Here is a 16,280-nt window from a genome sequence, read left to right as displayed (position 1 = left end):
GAATCTTATAAAATGCCATTAATTATTTTCAAAACATGGGAAGTAGTGTATGCTAAATATAATGTTTATAATTGAGTGCCTTAGTCATTTTGAACATCAGCTCTTCCTTTCTTTCTTTCTTTTTTTTTTTTTTTTAGAGAGGGGGCCGGAGAGTCTCTCTCTCTCTCTCTCTCTCTCTTTTTTTTTTTTTAATTAGACACTTGCTCAGACTGGAGTTCAGTGGTGCAGTCATACATAGCTCACTGAAGCCTTGAACTCCTGAGGTCAAGTTATCTTCCTGCCTCAGCAATTCTTGTTATACATAATATAGGATAAAGCACCTGCTCTAGAAATTTTTCTTGACAAATAAAACAGAGAACAAAGGTTGTGATTTTAGTTTATCTAAAATGTGGAGTTTCCTTCCTCTTGCCACCAGATCAAAGAAAAAAATTTTGTGGTGATATAAGTTGATTGAGATTTTTTATGGCATTTTGTGTAGGAATATATATTGCACAACTAGGCAGTTATCTACATTTATTATTCCTGAACTTTGAATTGTAATTAATTTTACATATGATGAGGCTGGCTAAACTTTAACGGTATTTTTTATTTTGGAAACCTACTAAATACATATTTACATTTGTAATTACTTTCTGTAATCTTATATTGAATCAGTTGTATTCTGTTGCGTGTATTGTGTCCCCCGCCTCCCCTTTTTTTTTTTTAATAAAGGAAGCACTGTGACTGTTTTTATTTTAAAGACTTTTTTTTTTTTAGAGCAGATTTAGGTTGTCCCCTTCTGCCACACATGCATTGCCTCCCCCATTATCAGCATCCCTCCACCATAGTGGTAGATTAGTTATGATTGATGAAGCTACATCAGTACGTCATTATCATCCAAAGCTGTGACTTCTTTTAGTAATAAAAAGAAGTTTCAAAAATATTACACTTTTGGAGATAATATCCTTTCATACTGAAAAGGCAAAACGTAACAGTCATATATCATATTTTTTCTTAGTTGAATATGGTATAGGATTGTTATGAAGAGAAGATAAAACTTTTGAATCATTTTAGAGGATAATGGTATTACACTGTTTCCTTATGTAGTTTTTGTACTTCTTTTGGCTTGGTACCTAATGATTATCATATAGATTGAGTGTAGCTGTTTGAAGAACTACTATGTTTTGGATCATTTTCTTTGAGATAGTAAAAATACTTAACATTTGAATCCATGATAAACTTTCTCAAGGTTTTTATATAAAATGAAGTCTCATGTGTTGTATCAGATTGTTTTGGGGAGTTTAAAATGAGATATTAGTACTTTTTGTAATCTGCTTATTGTCATTTGTCTTTGATTCTTGAAGTTATTTGAAATCCTAGTTCTGTAATAACTGCTTTTCTGTGGTCTTAAATTTTAGAAAACCTGAGGTTGATAGCAGCATAATGTATCGAGTGCTACTTCACTTTTGAGGGAGGTAGGGAGAAAAGCAAAGATGAAATTCAAGAAATACTGTGGTAGAAATGATACTAGAGGAAACTATATAATAGAGGTGGAATGATATCTATAAGTGGAAATTATAAGAAATCTGAACAACAATACTTTGGGGCTTAGAGTGTTATAATTAGCATGTAGTATGGTGGTTAGCAACAAATTACCTAAGCTGTTGGGATACTTAAGCCCAGGTGGCTTGAAACTTAATATTGGTAATTGAAAGGAAGAGTTATACTATAAGTATTAGTGTGAGATAAGTATCTGGAGAGGAGGGAGCAAAAAAACAACAAGTTATTCTTTTTGGAGATTTATATAATAAACCTCATGGTCAGATGGAAGGCATAGCATATGATGCTCTTCTAATGTAGATTATCTGATTTACACTATAATGGTTGTGCTTTTAGTTTGCAAAATGCTGAAAGGGAGAAGTCTTTGGCACTTTTATGGTAGCTAAAATATGCAGTTATTTGCAGAGTCGTCATGGAGTGCTGAAGGAACTTAATAGATAAAATTTCTGAGAAACAGTAGGGATTAAATACCAAAAGAAAGTAGAGTTCATTGTGATTGTCAAAATGTAAAAAAAGAGTGGGTTTTAGAAATTAGGAAGTTAGTTTTGCTGTTGACTCAGCAAAATTGTAGAGCAGATTTTTCAGATACATGGTTTGTGAAGATTTAAAAGACATAGGAAAATCTCTTATTAGAATAAGTCATGTATACCCTTGATTTCTTTTTTGATATGATTAGCAACACTGGTTTGTCAGTGTTTTTTTTTTTTTTTTTTATGGTTAGCAAACACTGGTTTGGGCATGATATAGACGTAGTATAACTTGAGTTCAGATGAGATATTAAAATGTGAACTGGTTAAAGTGAAAATTAAATGGATTTGTAACTAATGGAAAAACAGTGACAAAGACGGTGCTTTGGAAACATTCTTGAGGGAGACTCTAATGGAGGACCATAGGGGATTCTGTCTTTGTCTCTACCTTCAATTCTAGAAGGATGACAGAATCAAGAGAAAAGATCTGGAACATTGAGCTGAAAACAAGATCAATTAACAGCAGTTATAAAATTCTGCTTTAGCCGTAAACACAAACAGTCCATGGTTATGATAGGGGATACTCAGTTTGATAGCAGTTCATCTGATACGATTTCACAGTTGGGGTGGGGAGGAGGGACCAGGAAGAAGACAGTCAGAAGCTTAATATGAAGTAACCATGTGATGTAGCTATTAAACTTTTTAACCTAATATCATAGACATGGTAGTTGCATTCAGATATATGAAGCGTTGTCTTGTAAAAGAGGGAGTGGAAGAGCTCTGGGGAGGAAGATTTTTGCCCACTTATGGAATGGGCTTTTTAAATTGGTGCCTTATCAGCTCTTATCAATGGCAGTAATTAAGCCATGGTTGAATAAATATCTGTACTGTAAAAGAGACTGCAATATTGGTGGGAGGCTGAATTGCATCTAGGGTCTCATTCAAGCTCTAAAGTCTGATTATATTATTCCTTCTTTAAAACAGAAATTCTCTTTCATTAGACACTTCAGAAATTACCGCAGGAGGTAGTGGTTTGATATAGAGGAATGAGCACCTAACTCCTATTTCACATGTTTTTTTTTTAGCACTCAACAGATTGGCACAGAGTGGGCTCTCAGTGAGTGTAGAATGAATGAACTTATCACTTGAGTTCAGGTTCTAGCTCTCTCACCAACTAGACAGTGAATTTGAGCAGTTTTAACCTTTATATTTGTTAACTCGTGTAAAATAGAGTTGGAGTAGATGACTTACAAGTTTTTTCTAACTCCAGCATTCTATTTGGCAGATTTGTTTTCTCTCTCACTTAAAGCAGTTCTGAGGCTTGGGAGTTTCAAGTGGTAAAGAACGTACTGGCTGTAATTTTGAAAGTCAACTGTGATATTTTGGAAGCAGCTTTTTTTTTTAAGGTCTTTGTAGCATTAATGCAGGATGGTCCTTTTGTGATTTAGATTCGTTTGCTAATATGCCCTAGTCAAGAAGAGGCAGAAAGGTCTCTGAGAAAAAGCCCTATTGGAACAAAATAGAGTTTTTTTCTAGAATTAAATGTTTAGGTTTTAAAATGGTTTGTTATGATGAAAAATTGAGCCATTTAGAGCTGGCTAAAGTCTGTAATTGTTATGAAAATAAGGTCTCTCAATTTTACAGTATTCTAAAAAATTATAGAGATTATCGGTTTATGCTAGTGCTAGAGGTACTGGAATATGGTATGTTTCTCATTACTTTTTGTACTCCTTCCTATTGATATCTGTTAGGAACTTTTATAGTAAATATTAAAATAATTCTAATGTATTATTTCCCTAGGTTAAAGAATTTTTGAGAAATTTACTAATACAATCCCATGTTTATGGTATTTTACAGTTTGTAGTTCCTTCATAAACATATCACTGGATTAATATAATGAGCAAGTAATTAGTGTAGGATTTATAGTTCCTTTTTTATAAGTGAGAAAATAAGCCTTGAGAGGTTAAATGGTCCTAGGTCACATAATTAGTCAGTGAGGACTTGGAATTAGAACTTAGATCTTCTGACTACCAATCAGTACACTTTTCCTCTGCATCACATTGCCTCTATCTAGCACCTGTATATTACTCATTGATGAAATTGTAGTGCGTTAAATTGTTTCTTGATACTTCACAGCTGGCAGACACACCAAAATCTGAAAGATATGAGCATGTTCTGGAGGCATTAAATGATTACAAGACCATGTAAGTTGATTTATTTTATGTATCCCTATGAGGGAGACATTTAGTAAGTATAAGGAATAATGGCATTGTTTAAGAATTGTGGGATTGGTGTATAGAAGAAGTACATACCATTTTAAACTTTTTAATGTCTTATTCTGTTTTAGTTAGATTAAAGCAGTGATTCTCAAGGATTGGAGGAGGGAGGAGTAATCCTTCTCCTGGGAATGGTGGGTGGGAGGCATACCGGTATCTCTGGGAGAATTTAGCCTATTCCATTGAAAAAGCATATTCAGTAATAACTTCCTTCTATAATGTGATCTACTGAAAGTGAAATAAAATCTTGCTAGCTGGTGGGAATATTCAAAAGATAGGAGAGAATATTGTAGGGAATATGGGGTTTTAAAAAGATTGAGATCTATGGTTATAGTTAACACCATTAGTTACAGAAAAGTAATGTTTCTAGCTGAGTGGTCTAAATAATTAAGTGATTTTTTTGATATGTTCTCATACAGATATACAGATCTTCCCCTCCATTTTTACTTTTTTTTTTAACTCACCACTATACTAACAAGGATTCCCTTTTTAAAAACAATATATCTACGTTTCTTAGAAACATTTTTAAATGCAACAGAAATTTTATAAATGTATGTGTTGACTCCAATAAAGTGTTATAAAATTTTTGTTTGCAATAAGTTGGTGTTTTGAATTTGGTAGTATTTCCTCATTAAATAATGTAATTACTAGTGGCTGGATCTTTAGACCAGCTCAAAAAGTCATGAGGTACCTGATATGACCTTGAAGTATAATAAACAGGAAAAAAGACTGTAATAAAGTCATGAGGTACCTGAGTAATTACTGTGCTGGTAAAAATATTTCATGGGACAGTGAATTCTGAATTTCAACTTAGGGTACCAGAAATATATCTGTTCCTGTTGTGGTAGTAATGAGGGATCCCCTTTCTTAAACCTGCAAAAAAGTAGAACATTCTGGTTGGGCGTGGTGGCTCACACCTGTAATCCCAGCACTTGGGAAGCCGAGGTGGGTGGATCACCTGAGGTCAGGAGATCGAGACCAGCCTGGCCAACATGGTGAAACCCCGTCTCTACTAAAAATACAAAAATAGCCAGGCGTGGTGGTGCGCGCCTGTATTCCCAGCTACTTACGAGGCTGAAGCAGGAGAATAGCTTGAACCTGGGAGGTGAAAGTTGTAGTGAGCCGAATTGTGCCATTGCACTCCAGCCTGGGTGACAGAGCGAGACTGTCTCAAAAAAAAATAGAGAAGGGGAGAACATTCTAAACAACTGATGGAAATTCTTGTGGCCAGGCAAGTTTCAGTAGAGCTGAGGTAGATGGAGGTGCTTGGGAATAAGGACCATAGAGACTGAAAGAAAGGTCTAAGGATCATATTTTTCAGAGGCCTAAGTCCATATTGCTCTGAAATAACCCTTCTTTGCCCCGGGTTATTTCCGTTTCCAGATCTGGCACTCTAGATACTCCTTTTATTTTCTGGGCCTCTAGGATTTATCTCCTACTTTCTTTTCCAATGCTGTCACCTATTACTGCTAAGGTTTTTCTCCTTATAAATCCACTCTGAGATGGAATTCTTTTTTTTCCCTAAATCGCTTTTGAGATATTTCTCACAGATGACACTAAATATGGGAAAGCATATTGGGACCAAAAAATACCATTCTTTGTTCTTCTTTCTTCCTTTAAAAAGTTAGTTGCCATGTTTAAAAAGAAAAGTGGACATGTACTCTTCTCCTTTCTGGTCCTATCCCTTCCTCCCCATCATATCCTGCTATAGACTGGCTCTGGGGCAGATAAGAATCAAGGAAAGCAAGGGGAAATGAATTTCTGTAGTATTGGGTGGGCTTTCAAGTATAAGGGCCTTACATATGAAAGTTAAGTTAGGGTCTGCTATGTATATGTGTTCAGTTTTTAAAATTTTAGTTAATGTTTTTAAAAATTTAGGTTTATGTCTGGGAAAGAAATAAAGAAGAAGAAGCATTTGTTTGGGTTGCGAATTCGTGTTCCTCCTGTGCCACCAAATGTGGCTTTCAAAGCAGAGAAAGAACCTGAAGGAACATCTCATGAATTTAAAATTAAAGGCAGAAAGGCATCCAAACCTATATCTGATTCAAGGTAAAAGTTGATCTGTGGCTTAGTTTTTCTCTTTAGCTTATTTGTAACTAAAAATGTATGTTATTTAGTTTCCTTAGTATATTTGAAAGTACAAGTGGCAGTTACTCTGATTTTTTTTTTGGGGTCTATAATATCTTGCTTAGACAAGGTATGAAGAGTTGATGCCAGATGCTTGTTTATTTTAGGACTTTGGCCTTCCAGGAATAGACTCTATTGATTTTGTTAGCAAACAGCTTAAGAGTACTAGCCTGTTTGTTTGTTCACTTTTCATTCATTCATTCATCCATTCATTCATTCAGCACAGTTTCAAGTGCCTTATTATCTAAGTGCTAGTGAGTACAATGACAAACAGAGTTTTCTTCTACCCTGATGAGGTTTACATACTAGTGGACAACAAAGGTGATAAATAAGTAAAATAGTTACCGATTATGCTAGTGCCATTTTTAATAGCATACTGTTTTAGACTTTACTGTGGATAGAGATGGGACCTTTGTACTTTAACGATGAGGCTTAAGGAAGGACTATTTAAGATAATATTTAAGACTTAAAAATGAGAATGATATAACAATGTGAAAAACAAAGGGAAAACTACTCCAGCTAGCAGAAATAACAAGTGCAAAGGCTTTGAAACATATTCTAGGAACTCACAGAAGACTGATGTGGTATAAATGAGGATGAGAGAGTAGTAGCATCAGGTATTGGAAAGATTAGGTGGGGCTTGATCCTGTGTAGGGTCTTGTAGGGCTTACAAGGAATTTGGGTTGTTTTCTAAGAATAAAGGGGAGGCATTTAAGGGATTTAATTATCTTTTAAAAATACTCGGCCGGGTGCAGTGGCTCACGCCTGTAATCCCAGCACTTTGGGAGGCCGAGGCAGGTGGATCACCTGAGGTTGGGAGTTTGAGACCAGCCTGACCAAGATGGTGAAACCTCATCTCTACTATAATTACAAAAATTAGCTGGGCATGGTGGCGTGCGCCTGTAGGCTCAGCTACTCGGGAGACTGAGGCAGGAGAATCACTTGAACCCGGGAGGCGGAGGTTGCAGTGAGCCGAGATCGCGCCACTGTACTCCAGCCTGGGCAACAGAGCGAGACTCTGTCTCAAAAAAAAACACAAAAAACTGTTTTGGATGCTGTTTTGAGAATGGGTAGTATACAGGTAAGAATAAAAGAAGGAGAAAATTAAGACTCAGTTTTCTAGGTGAGAGATAGATGGTATGAGGTACAGAGGTAAGTGGTAACATTCAAATGGAAAGAAAACAGATTTGAGGTCTTTATTGGAGTTAGAATTAATTGGATTTGCTAGTGAATTAAATTTCTGAAAATAAAGGAGTCAATTAAATAATGCCCAGATCTCTGGCCTGAGCAACTGATGAGGGGTTAATCAAGATCTGGAAAAACAGATTTTGGTATGGTGAATGAAGCATTCTTCTGTTTCATATTCATTGAATTTGAGATTCTTATGAGGAATACACACACACACACACACACACACACACACCCCTCATACACACAGAATGATGTGAAATACGGGCAATTGGATGTGTAATTTAGAAGCTCATAGGAGAGTTCTGGACAGGCGATACAAATTTGGAATCTGATTGATAAAGCCATGAGAATGACTGAAATTACCGAGGGAGCAAGTAGAGAGAGAAGAGAAGGTGGTCTGGGATCATGTCCTGATATCATTTGTAAATTTGGAAGAAGTGAAATAAGCAGAGGAGACTAAAAAAGAATGATCAGTGAGATGGGAGGAAACCAAGAAGTTTGATGTCATGACAACCAAAAGAAAGGTAGTGTTTCAAGAAAGATAGCTATATTAAAGTGTATTGAATGCTAGTGAGGTAGATTAAAATGAAAGAAAAATATTTATTGCATAAGGTAACATTTTGTTATTAGTGACCTTGACAAAAGGAATTTCTTTGAAGTAGTACAGATAGAAACCAGATAGGACTGGGTGGAAGTATGACTGAATCCAGCATTGCCAAATTTACATGTCAAACTGTGCTTCTCCTACGTATCAGGGACACAGGCAGATTCAAAATAATAACAGTAGTGAAGGAAAGGAGGAAACTAGGAAACTAAGGATTCCGAATGAGAGGGGAGAAAATGGAAAGCGTATTATGTCATCAACACCCAGAAGTTTTCCTGTATAGGGAGGCTGACAAATGGAATGACAGCTGAAGAGGGGGATAGGACTAGTTAAATGATGGTTTTTTAAAAAATAGTTGGGAGATAGTTGGAACCTGTTTTTGTGTGTAAGTGGGAATGATCCATTGGAGAAGAGGAAATTGGTATAGGAGAGTAGAAGCCAAAAGAGAAGGGATATAGAGCCTAAATGTGGGACTCGCCTTTTCTAGAAGGAGAAACATCCTTCTGTTGAAATGGGGTAAAAGAGAAGATGAGTACAGATGCTAGTTCTGTTGTAGATCGGGCAGTTGGAAATTGACTGAAGTTCTTGCCTGGTAGCCTCTATTTTCTCGATGAAATATAAGGTAAAGATAGCAGAGAGTCTTGTACAGAGATGGGAATTTAAGGATCAATTAAACGTATGGAATAGTCATCTTGGAGATAAGGAAAATGTGATTACAAAGCCTTGACAATGAGTCCAGTTATTTGAAGTTTGTAAGAAATTAGCTGCTAATTAAGTTTTCTTTCCTGAAGGAAAGAATGCTTATTATTCCTATCACTTTCAGATTTGGTCACTCAAATCCTTTGCTAGCAGTTGTCATATTATGAATCAGAAAAAAATAATTCCACAAGCTTTTTCATTTCTATCATGATTGTGATAGGATGCTCCCTTTGTGGTAGCTATCAGGTCATCTGATGCCACCAGATAAGGATTCAGCTGCTTTGTTTAAAGGCATCCTCAGTTCCTTCTGGACCTTGTGTGTAAGTTGTTCCTTTTAGTTAGAGGTTACTTTCTTTAGTCCAGGAGTCCTTTATAAATATTATGTTGATCATTTTACAAAAGAAATGGATATCCCATCCATCTTGTTCTTGAGACTTTAGATTATAGTATCTGGTTGTGCTTTGTCCTTATAGTTCCCCTACTTTCTCCTTCCTCATAGTTCCACCTTTATTCCCTGACCTTGTTTGGCGTCTAGAGGGATAAGTTTTTTTCCTACTTTCTCCATTCATCTCTTTCTAGGCTATTATATAGTGTTCCTTTTTCCTCTCCTTAATTAAAGTCTCCTGGACAATTTTCTCGTAGCCCTCACTCCATTTTATTAGCTTGCTAGTATACACATTTGTCACTTTCTAACTATATTGTGAACTCTTTAGCACCAGGAACACCTTTGTATCCATATTATCTAATATTGTCTTTATATGGTAGCTATTGTTGAGTAAATGAAATATTCTTTATATATATATTTTTTATTTTTTTCTATTAATTAGAGTGTCTTTGCCTGTTGCACTTTTTTCCTTCCTATTGCTTGGAATTTGGCTTTATGTTTAAAATATGGTTTTCTAGGTCTTTCTGACCTAGAAAGACCTTTTGAATGACTCCCTGAGAATATGAAGGATTTCTTACTCCTTTCTTCTTTACGTTCTGCCACTCTGGGCTTCATTCTCTTTCTGATAGTGTCATTCAAGAATCTACATATATATCTAAAGGCAGCCTTTATGACTACTATAATTTTAACATAGATATTTCCTGACTCCATTAGGTTAACTGCTAAATTCATAGTCATTTTTAGTAGTAAATTCTTGAAACATCCTTCACATTTTAACAACCTAAAATTAAACTATATAATTGAGCTTTTAGGAGTTTTGAAATCTTCCATTCAGTATAATTGTCTGGTTTTTGTTGTTGTTGTTTTTAAATCTTTAAGTGGTATATATTGTTCAGAATTATATTAAAGAGGACTTTTTTAAACCTTTCATAATGGTTTAAATATCTTTAAAGTCAAGAAATACTTATTTAAATTAGAATATATTATCTATGCACTTGACTCAACTTGTGGATTCAATTAATAATTTTTATATTACCATTAATATAAAGTAGTAAAATATATGTGTATATATGTCTAGTTACGTACATAGAGTCAATGTCTTTGTTTTCTTGATGCAGAGATTAAATGCATAATGGTTTTCCATTTCAGGGAAGTAAGCAATGGCATAGAAAAAAAAGGAAAGAAAAAATCTGTAGGTCGTCCACCTGGCCCATATACAAGAAAAATGATTCAAAAAACTGCTGAGCCACTTTTGGTAAGAGGATATGTTGGTATATGTTCTCAAGAAGAAGGATGCATGAAATAACTGAGAAGCTAGTATTTTTTTCAGCTTATTCTAGAGACATGCTTTAAGTATATATTTTTATTTTCCAGGATAAGGAGTCAGTTTCAGAGAATCCTACTTTGGATTTACCTTGTTCTATAGGGTAAATAGAAAGTTATTTTCTCCCTTTCTAGGTTTTGTCTTTTGAGTGGATGTTAATATTTCTGTTTGTTATATAATATAGTCGTTACACAATTTAAATTCTTTTGTCTCAGGAGAACTGAGGGAACTGCACATTCATCTAATACCTCAGATGTGGATTTCACGGGTGCTTCCAGTGCAAAAGAAACTACCTCGTCTAGCATTTCCAGGCATTATGGGTAGATATTTTAGTTCTTATTTTTTTTACTTTTCTTATTCTAGATTCCTTTTCTTTGTAAAGTGTTGATTGAATAATTTTTTAGCAATTGAAAGTGATGCAAGTTGTGTCTATCAGCTTTTTGAGCGGTAATCCAGATGTAGATCCCATTAGTTGTTAATATTCATTTGAATATTTTTGCTTTCTAGAGTACAAACATTGTATTTTTCAAGTTTGTATGGAAATTTGCTGTGAACACAGAGAAAAAGTATACCGTTGTTTAGAAGCTGTGCTTGTTAGGCTTTTTAATGCCTCTGCTTACACAAGTGTTCTTTGCTTTAGAAAGATTTGATTTTTTTATTTTTTAAGAGACAGATTCTCATTCTGTTGCCCAGGCTAGAGTACAGTGGCACAATCATGGCTCATTGCAGCCTCAAACTCCTGGCTTCAAAAAAGTCCCCCCACGTCAGCCTCTGTAGTGACTGGGACTAGAGATTGTGCCACCACACCTAACTGATGCTTTTTTATTTTTTGTAGAGATGGTTTTGCTAAGTTGCCCAGGTTGGTCTTGAACTCCTGGCCTCAAGTGATCCTCCTGTGTTGGCCTTCTCAAGTGCTGGGATTACATGCATGAGCCATTGTAGCTAGCCAAGATTTGATTGGGAAAAAGAAAAAAAAAGAGTCAGACACCTAAATCCTTTTGTCCATAAAATGATTTTAAACTTAGGATTTTTATCTGATATTTAGTCCAGCCCTTCAGAAGGACATTTTTGTTTATTTTTTATTTTTTATTTTTGAGACTACTCTGTCACCCAGGCTGGAGTGCAGTGGCATGATCTCGACTCACTGCAACCTCTGCCTCCTGGATTCAAGCGATTCTTGTGCCTCAGCCTCTCACATAGCTGGGATTACAGGCGTGCGCCACCATGCCCAGCTAACTTTTTGTATTTTTAGTAGAGATGGGGTTTCACCATGTTGGTCAGGCAGGTCTTGAACTCCTAAACTCAAGTAATCTACCTGCCTCGGCCTCCCAAAGTGCTGGGATTACAGGTGTGAGCCACTGCACCCAATCAGGACAACTTTTCTCTAAAGCATGTCGTGTCAGGTATGAAAAGGTTAATCTGTTTGGGGTCAGAGCTACTATTTTCAAGTTTTTTACTTTGTTCTGTTTAAATTTTGTTCATAATTCAAAAACTGCTATTGTAAATTATGCAAAATTCTACATCAGATGCTTAAAGTATAACCCATTTATTAATGAATTCTGAATAATTGACTTTTTTGGGCCTCTTACTAGGTACTCTGCTAAGCTTTTTATGTATATTATCTTATTTAATTCTTAAAACAATTTTTTGGCTGGGTGTGGTGGCTTATGCCTATAATCTCAGCACTTTGGGAGGCCAAGGTAGGAGGACTGCTTGAGGCAAGAGTTTGAGATGAGACACCATCCCTACAAAAGAAAAAAGTTATCTGGGTGTGGTGGTGCTATCTGTAGTCCTAGATAATCAGGAAGCTGAGGTGGAGGATTACTTGAGCCCAGGAGGTCAAGGCTGTAGTGAGCCATGATTGTGCCACTGCACTGCAGCCTGGGCAAGAGAGTGAGGCCTTGTCTCAGACAAACAAAAGAGAACAATTTTTTGAGTTGTGTAAGTCCTGTTGTTCTCATTTTACAGATGAGGAAACTGAGACTTAGGGGATTTTAAGGAACAAGCCCAACATTGCATGTTTAGCAAGTATAACAGAGCTGGATTGTTAACTTATACAGTATGACTGTGGGTCTTTCAATTTAGTTGTTGTGCTATATTCTCCTTTTATTATAAAATCATAAAATAATTGAATTTCTGTGCTGAAAAGGACCTTACAAATTATCCAATCCAACCCCTTCACTCAGTAAGTGAACATAGAGAATAAGATTTGAATTTGGCCAAATAATAGAGTTAGAGATAGACCCAGGATACTCTGACTGCTAGTTTGTGCTTATTCTGGCCTAGAATCCTTCACTAGGCCTAGAACTGGTAATAAGAGAACTTCTATTCTAGTTCTACTCTTCAAGGACATGGAACAGTGTCGTAGATGTAGTTTGTGCTCATTCATTATTTGTTCCAATGAAAAATAAATGAGCTCTTTTAAATGATGAGATTATTGGCAATACGTGATTTATGAGTAGGGCCTCTTGATAAGAATTTTCCTTGTTGGCCTCCTAAGTAAAAAAATTACCCTCAGCTTACTAGTAAAGGAAGAAAAGCTCTACAAAGTTCAGCCCCAAGAAGGTAACAAAATCTAAAGTAAGGAGCACAAGTGATATTCCATTTATATCGCATTTATTGTTTGAGTTTGGCTTATTTTTATATCATCAAGGATATATGGTATAGTAGAATAATCCAAAAAAGAGAACATATTGTGTGGGCATAGGATGCTTAAAAAGCTTAGCAGACAATTCTGGCCTTCTCTGTTACATAGATTATCTGACTCCAGAAAAAGAACGCGTACAGGAAGATCTTGGCCTGCTGCAATACCACATTTGCGGAGAAGAAGAGGTCGTCTTCCAAGAAGAGCACTCCAGACTCAGAACTCAGAAATTGTAAAAGATGATGAAGGCAAAGAAGATTATCAGTTTGATGAACTCAATACAGAGATTCTGAATAACTTAGCAGATCAGGAGTTACAACTCAATCATCTAAAGAACTCCATTACCAGTTATTTTGGTGCTGCAGGTAGAATAGCATGTGGCGAAAAATACCGAGTTTTGGCTCGTCGGGTGACACTTGATGGAAAGGTGCAGTATCTTGTGGAATGGGAAGGAGCAACTGCATCCTGACTGTAGGACTGAACATTATGTTCACTGCACTCTGATTTTCTGTAGGTACAGTTCAAAGCCCTAAAGGAGTCTGGCTTTTACTATCTTTCTTAAAAAAAAAAAAAAGTCAAAAAAATTCAAAAAAGGGGATGATACTAGCCTTAACATGTACTTGTCAATGTTATGGATATTGTCATAAAAAGGTATCTTTTAAAAATCAGAACAGAGACTTAATTTTTTAAATCTTAAGATTTGTAGAATGTTTCTAGGGTAGGATATTAAAAATGATTGAAACCCATGCATGGTGTTAGACAATTTTTCTAATTATTTCATTGAGTCAGTTTTTTGTGATTAGTGGTTATCAGAGCAAACATCATGTAGATAGCACAAGTATTTGGAGAAACGTTGTCTGTTTTGTTACCAAAATGTTGGAAAAATTTATTTCAATACCTTTTAGATTCATAAAGTGCAGTGTATATAATGCCTACTGAAAGACTGTAAAATATTGAAATTTTCTTTCAAGCAAAGTGTAAAAAAATATATTGAGCCTGTAAATTGCTCTGTGACTAGACTTCATTGTCGTCTTAATATATTCTTGCATGTGCATATATATACACACATGTGTATATATATGTGTGTGATTATGTGACCTATGCAATACAAATTATGGGAATGGGCAGCTTTGGAGTATATATCCCATAATTCTTTTTTCAGGAATAGTTGCAGTATTTACACAGCAGCATTTCTTCTCAGGCTTTTATTGGGTGCTGTTGCTTGCTATGTATGAAGAGAAATGTGTCAGACAAGTTTAGTGTGTTCTGAAGAAGGGTGTGAACAACAGTGTTCATGGGCTTTTAGAATGCTTTTCACTTTTAGTCCTTGTAACTCAGCTGTTCAGTACCTAAACAAATTCAAATAATATGAACATTATCTCCTACTAGAAGTAACGTTTTCAAGTTTTCATGGCACATTATGATTGTAAATGTCTCTCAGTTTTAACAGTAAGTCTATAGGAGTCCCGTGAAGATTCCTGAAATGTCTGTAGTAACTGTTAGTCATGTTTGAATAAGTGTAGTATGAACAAAGTATTTTATTGCACAGGGTTAACCAACAGTTTGTTGCCAGCTGAGGCTACTGCTGTTTTATTACAACATTACCTCTTGTTTTTATAAAATGTACCAAGATTTAAATTGATAACTTTATTTTACTTGTAAAAAAAAAAGTTTCTTTTATCACCAGTGTTAGAGTTGTCTTCTGTTTCTTTTTGTTTTGTTTTGTTTTCCTTTTTAGCCAAAGAGTGAACAGAAGATTTTCTTATTTTGGTGGCTATTCATTTTACTTTTAAAAGTGATTGGTGGATTTTAGACTAATAAAGGGGGAATTTGCCGCCAAAATAAAAAATATGTAAAGTGTAGTGATTACAGAGTGGTTAAAATGTGGGATAGTACTTATTTATTCCATTAATTGATTATTTGACTGTTTATAAAGAAAGTTGCTTTATTTCTTTAAACATCTTCAAAAGATGATCCTTTCTTGTCACATTATAGCCAAAAGAAGCAGAGAACTTCATTGTCTGCATTTGGTTCCTGGTTGGCCAGGTATAAATGAGCTTTACAAAAGTGCAAATTAAAAACTGTTACTTCTGTTTACCTCCACCAAAACTTGATTTTCCCCTAGCTATTAATTTAAGGTTGCCTTTCCTGCAGCTGCAATATTTTGAATAACACACAGAGTTTGTGTTGATTTTTGAATGTTTGTTTATATCTAGGGGTAATGAAAAATGTAAATCCCGTGTATCCTTATTCACTCCACCTGTATCATATTATTTCATTTTCCCCAAAGTCCTTTAATTCTAACTGAACACCAGCAGTATTTTTAGAAACTTTTTCTTTAACATACTTGGAAGATGATTTATTCAGCTGAACTGTCGTTAGACGTAATTATTGTGAATGTCTGTTTTATTTTCTCATGGTGGTTCACATGGCTCTGATGTTCAGTTTGTATTTTTGGAATTGCTTTACTTAGAAATTAAAACAGACCAACATTAAATGTGTGTATTTTTTAAAGAGCTAATGAGTTTTGCTTCTGTATTTGCTTGAAAATACACACTAGTGCAGTAGTTGACTGCTTTTATTTAGCTAGGGTGGTAAGGATTTTCTAATTCCACTGCTAGTATGTTCACTTTAATTAATCTTTATAAAACTTTGCTTTCATTTTCCTCATCCCTCATATAATATTAATAACCATCACAAGTTCATCTTAAGTGGTCTTAAAGTACGTTTAGCGAGCATGTACACTATATTTGAAAGACAATATATCTCTATTGTGTCCCCAAACTTAAAAAATTCAGACTTAATTTTCCAACTATGTTTTCTTCTTACATAGAAGGAGTTAAGGTTGATATAAAAGAATTTCCTGGGCCAGGCGCGGTGGCTCACGCCTGTAATCCCAGCACTTTGGGAGGCCGAGGTGGGTGGATCATGAGGTCAGGAGATTGAGACCATCCTGGCTAACACGGTGAAACCCCATCTCTACTAAAAATGCAAAAAAATTAGCCTAGTGTGGTGGTGGGCGCC

General features: G+C 35.4%; 1 protein-coding gene across 5 annotated transcripts in view; it reads left to right on the top strand.

The window, feature by feature from the left end:
- MTF2 (metal response element binding transcription factor 2) overlaps positions 1-15,772 on the top strand; it is a 58,739-nt gene extending 42,967 nt beyond the window's left edge. For 4 of the 5 annotated variants that reach the window (XM_007977938.3, XM_038003082.2, XM_007977941.3 and 1 more), the window contains 6 exons: positions 4,143-4,210; positions 6,161-6,331; positions 10,438-10,543; positions 10,663-10,715; positions 10,828-10,932; positions 13,368-15,772. In XM_007977938.3, the coding sequence (XP_007976129.2) occupies positions 4,143-4,210; positions 6,161-6,331; positions 10,438-10,543; positions 10,663-10,715; positions 10,828-10,932; positions 13,368-13,725 (861 nt within the window). In that variant the 3' untranslated portion in view covers positions 13,726-15,772. The remainder of the gene's footprint in view (positions 1-4,142; positions 4,211-6,160; positions 6,332-10,437; positions 10,544-10,662; positions 10,716-10,827; positions 10,933-13,367) is intronic. The other variant, XM_007977939.3, reaches the window with a different exon arrangement.
- Positions 15,773-16,280: the final 508 nt, after the last annotated feature.

The sequence above is a fragment of the Chlorocebus sabaeus genome, chromosome 20 (genome assembly GCF_047675955.1).
Source record: "Chlorocebus sabaeus isolate Y175 chromosome 20, mChlSab1.0.hap1, whole genome shotgun sequence".
Lineage (NCBI taxonomy): Eukaryota > Metazoa > Chordata > Mammalia > Primates > Cercopithecidae > Chlorocebus > Chlorocebus sabaeus.
The sequence above is the reverse complement of the archived record's forward strand: the minus strand, read 5'-3'. Positions and strand labels throughout refer to the sequence as shown.